The sequence below is a fragment of the Manihot esculenta genome, chromosome 3 (genome assembly GCF_001659605.2).
Source record: "Manihot esculenta cultivar AM560-2 chromosome 3, M.esculenta_v8, whole genome shotgun sequence".
Lineage (NCBI taxonomy): Eukaryota > Viridiplantae > Streptophyta > Magnoliopsida > Malpighiales > Euphorbiaceae > Manihot > Manihot esculenta.
In genome coordinates this window covers 11,023,797-11,028,600 of record NC_035163.2, presented here as the reverse complement: position 1 = coordinate 11,028,600, position 4,804 = coordinate 11,023,797, and the positions used below count along the sequence as shown (strand labels likewise).

The window sequence follows — 4,804 nt, the reverse complement described above, 5'->3', positions numbered from 1 at the left end:
ACGAAACTCATGCATGTTCGGCGGCACCTTCGGCGGCCGAAAGTCCCAGACAGAGACGAAAGTCTCCCTTCGGGGGCAACTTCGGCAGCCGAAAGGCCTGCCTCACCAGCCATGTTCGGCGGCCGAAAGTGCCTTCGGCTGCCGAACCTGGTTTCTGCCGAAGGGCAGAAACTTGGCTCCCAAATGCATTTTCGCCTCCAAACTCACCAATCATGCATATACCTCAGTTAAAACATGTATACAAGTTCCTAGGGGCCTCAAAACATCAAATACCCCAACTACAACACACAAGGACAACACAAATCAACATACATTGTTCATCAAAACATCAAAACCCATAAACTCATCAACAAGTCTAAACATGCATTTCTACCCATAAAACATCTTAATGCTTGTTTAAAACACATAACAAGGGTGGATCCGAGCTTACCTCTTGAAGAAACGAGAGGAAAGGCGATCCTAGCTTGGAGATGGAGAGATTGAGCTCTTTGAACCTCCAAGTACCCAAAACTTGCTCTTTACTCACAGATCTTCAAAACAGAAGTTAAAACCCGTGAAAACCATGAAAGATCTAAGGGAAAACACTCAAGATCGAGGGAGAGGTGGCGGAGACTCACCTTGGCCGACAACGGGGGAGAAAAAGCTCGCCCGTGCGGACCTAAGGGACCCTTTTATAGGTGGCTGGCCAGGCCACGTTCGGGGGCCGAATGTGCCTCCGCATGCATGCCATGTTCGGCGGCCGAACTTGACTTTCGGCGGCCGAACATGGACTTCCCTCACTCGTGCTTTCGGGGGCCTAACGTGCCTCCAAAACGCATGCATGTTCGGCGGCCGAACTTGACTTTCGGCGGCCGAACCTGGGTTTTCCTTCAATGTTATTTTCATGCAAAAACTCATTTAGTTTCATACTCTAAAACATTAAACATGAAAACATTTTTATAAAACATGATTCTACCCTTCTAGAGGTCTCCGACATCCGAGATTCCACCGGACGGTAGGAATTCCGATACCGGAGTCTAGCCGGGTATTACAATTATGCAATAGGATGATTGCATTAGTTTTCACGAATATGCCGCATTGCATCAATTGTTGTTGATGTGGGTGAGTGTTGGATGACCCAATTAGTCCATGACAGGAAGACTAGGACCCCATTCTACGGCCTGGCACAGAGTAAGGAAAGACCAGGACCCCATTCTACGGCCTGGCACGGTTATGGGACTCGAAGACCAGGAGCCCAGAGGAGGCCCTTGGGAAAATGGTAAGTAATGTATGTTATGACAGGAAGACCAGGACCCCATGCTACGGCCTGGCACAGAGTTAGCTTGGACTAATTGGTGACAAGTTCACCCAACCCTTATGTGAATTGTCTGTGTTATGATGCATTTCATTGGAGCATGTTTGATAATATGTTTTATGGTTCTACTCACTGGGCTTTTAGCTCACCCCTCTCCCTTTACCCCCAGCTTGCAGGTACAGGATAGAAGAGGAGGTCGGTTAGAGTAAAGCTTGTTTATGTAATAGATAGAATGTGGACATGACAAATCATAGAACAATGTAATGTAATAGTACAGTATAGTTATGTAATGATGTTTATGGATATTAGAGGTGTGCTTGACCATAGAATGTTGTTATCCCTTTCAATTCATGATCTTGGATTTTTATGTCGTTTATGTAAACCAACTCAACATATGTTATGTCACCCATTGGGGGCACTGATGAGATCCCAAAGAGGGATCAATGTTATGATTATGTTATGTTTATGTACAGGTTGAGTTTAGTTGATGGATATGAAAAGAAAAGTTTTAATTTTTATGTATGTTGTTGATCATGGATGGGATTATACAGGTTTACAGCTTAGATGTCAGGCTTGCTACGGGTCCCGGCGGCCTTAAGCCGATCTGGATCCTAGCGCCGGTAGCGGTCCGATTTTCGGGTCGTTACACTCTGCATCTATCCCAGTCTTCAATTGTGAAAGTGAATATTTTAAAATAGGCATATCGAGAATTTGAATTCGAATTCGAGATCTCATTCATTTTTTATATTGAAAAGTGTCCTAATTGCTGGTTAGAAGATATTGTTCGTTGAAAAGAAAATTAGCAACAACATATATTTTCCTTTTTAAATATTGTAAAAACTAGTTGAATATCGAAAAAGAGTCATGGTGGACAGCGGCGAAACCACCTTAAAGCTAAGGTGGGCAATTGTCCACCTTAGCTTTTTTAATTATATGCATATATATTTTTTAATTTTTAAAATTTTGTAATTTAAAATTTCTGTTTGCTTCTTCTTTTTAAAAAAGAATTAAAAAAAAAGTTATATTTTCTTGTATTTGATATGAATTGAATTAAAAATTTTTAAATGTAACAAATATTAGTGATATTACTAAAAAATAATAAATAGTCAATAAACATATTTTATATCTCTTAAATTTATAAATTCCATTTATTACCATTATATCATTGAAAAATTACTTTATTATAAAAATGTTGAATAATTGATTATATAATAAAATTAAATTTAATAATTCATCAAATATTATTTGGTCATATATATATAAACATATTTTTAATAACATTAATGATTAAATTATTATGTTAAGTTATGTATAGAAATTTTTAGAGGATTTATATATATTAAATTTTTTATTTTTTTTTTACTATATGTTTTTTGTTCTTGTAAAAATTAATTTTTTTTCTAAAATATAAATTTAATTCTCTTTATATATTCTGTTCGTTCTATAATTTTTATTCATATTTTCTTTTTTGATTATTCCAGAATTATTGTCCACTTTCTTTTTTTAAACTATAATAACATATAAATTGACTATTATAACCCTATTTAATTTTATCTCATTAACAAAATAATCTCTCAAATTCTCTCATAATATTTAATAAAACTTAATGTATTTAAAATGTGTATAATCGGAAAGTTAATAAAAAAAATTGTATTCCTTTTGTCCTATAATTTTTCCTGTTTTTTTTTTTTAAAAGGAGAGAAATATCATTAACTCAAAGCGTTCAAAGAAACTATATGAGGAGGAGGGACATGAACCCAAACTCCTTGATCTGACTTAGAATGAGCCGATGTTGCTAGAACATGAGCGACATCATTCGCAGACCTGTGAATGAAACCACATCTTACTTCTTCATAACTGGATAGAAGCAATTTACAATCTTGAACCAAAAGACGAAAAGGTGATAAATCATCTAACGAAGCATTGTTAATGGACACAACAAGAACCTGAGCATCCGATTCGAAAAGAACTTGATCCCATCCGCACTCTTTAATCCAGCTCAACGCCTCTCGAAAAGCCATTGCCTTAGCACACTTAACCTCCATCTGACTACAAAAACAGCCTGCTTTAGCCGCCATAAATCTACCATTAGTATCTCGGACTACACAGCCGAAGCCTAGTGAACTTCGTTGCGAGTTTAAAGAGGCATCAATATTAACTTTAATCCAACCCTGCGGTGGAGGAGACCAGACAGTCAAAGCTGACACAACATTGATGCAGCTGGTAGAATTAGAACAGGCCCCCCTCCATTGCTGCAAAAAATTCAGTGCCATGAAGAACACACCACTCGCAGTTCAACCCTGAGCTTTCCAAACAACATTATTTCTGTTATGCCACAAAGCCCAACATATCATTAGAACAAGGGAAGCATTCTCCGCAGAAGCAGTAAGGAAGGCTAAAGAGAACCACTCCCTAAGAGATGCAGTGAAGAATGTAGGCCAACCCAAAGGTGAACTCAACCAGCAACTACGGGCAAAAGGACATTAAACAAGAATATGCAAGACAGTCTCAGGAGCCTCATGACACAACGGACACATCGAATCAACCGGAACTCTCCTGGACCGAAGCAAAGAGAGGCAAGGAACAACATTAACTAAAGCACGCCAGCAGAAATTAAGCACTTTAGGAGGCACCTTCGTCTTCCAAAAACGACTCCATATCTCACTACCTTACTATTTTAGACTATAATAATGTATAAATTGAATATTTTTACCATATTTAATTTTGTCTTATTTTTAAGAAATCTCTCAAAATATCTCTTAATATTCAATAAACTTTAATGTATTTAAGATGGATATAATTGAAAAGTTAACAAAAAATTTGTATTTTCTAATATGTGTAAAAAAGAAAAGTGAATAAAAATTATAGAACGAATATAATATTTAATAATATTTTAAAATTAATCAACTCAAATTCGTAAATTATTTTTAGAATTCATAAATTTTATTTTTTATTAAATTTTAAATATGAATATATTAGTAAATTAATGAATAAATTATATTTTCAAAAAATATGGTGATTTTATAATAAATGAGAAATTAAATTAAATTTATATTTATAAGATAGAGAGAATTAAAATTTGCTCCTTCAATTTGAAATTATAGGTTCGCCACTTACCGTAAATCTTTAGAAAATAAACTTATGTTAATAAAAAAAAATAAAATTTTGAAAATTCATATACCACTTAAATGCAAAAAAATAAAGCAAAATTGTTCATCAATACGAACAAAAATACATAGACATTGCCAAGTAAAGCCTATTTTGAAATTCTATATCCGTTACTGAAAAAAAAAGTATATAAAAAAAGTGATGATGAAAACAAATAAGGGTATTTAGTAAATCTTGGCTACAAAAAGTATTGATAGTTAGTTGTGTGCATGTTCAAGTCCCGTAGATATGCAAATAAAGAGAGGATCATCTTGCTTTCAACAAACCATAAGCTTAAATATTTTTCTCCGCCCTCTAGTTTCTAGGGAGGGATTTTTCCACTGAATCTTTTCTGGTTTTCGG

General features: G+C 35.3%; 1 protein-coding gene across 1 annotated transcript; it reads right to left on the bottom strand.

Annotated features, from left to right (window-relative positions):
* Positions 1 to 3,003: 3,003 nt before the first annotated feature.
* Positions 3,004 to 3,567, bottom strand: LOC122723271. The gene has a single exon (XM_043955050.1). It carries the CDS (start codon positions 3,565 to 3,567, stop codon positions 3,004 to 3,006), a length of 564 nt encoding a protein of 187 aa, XP_043810985.1.
* Positions 3,568 to 4,804: the final 1,237 nt, after the last annotated feature.

What these genes read in the sequence shown, in the direction of transcription:
- LOC122723271 (XM_043955050.1), bottom strand. Translation starts at nt 3,567, where the DNA reads ATGGCACTGAATTTTTTGCAGCAATGGAGGGGGGCCTGTTCTAATTCT.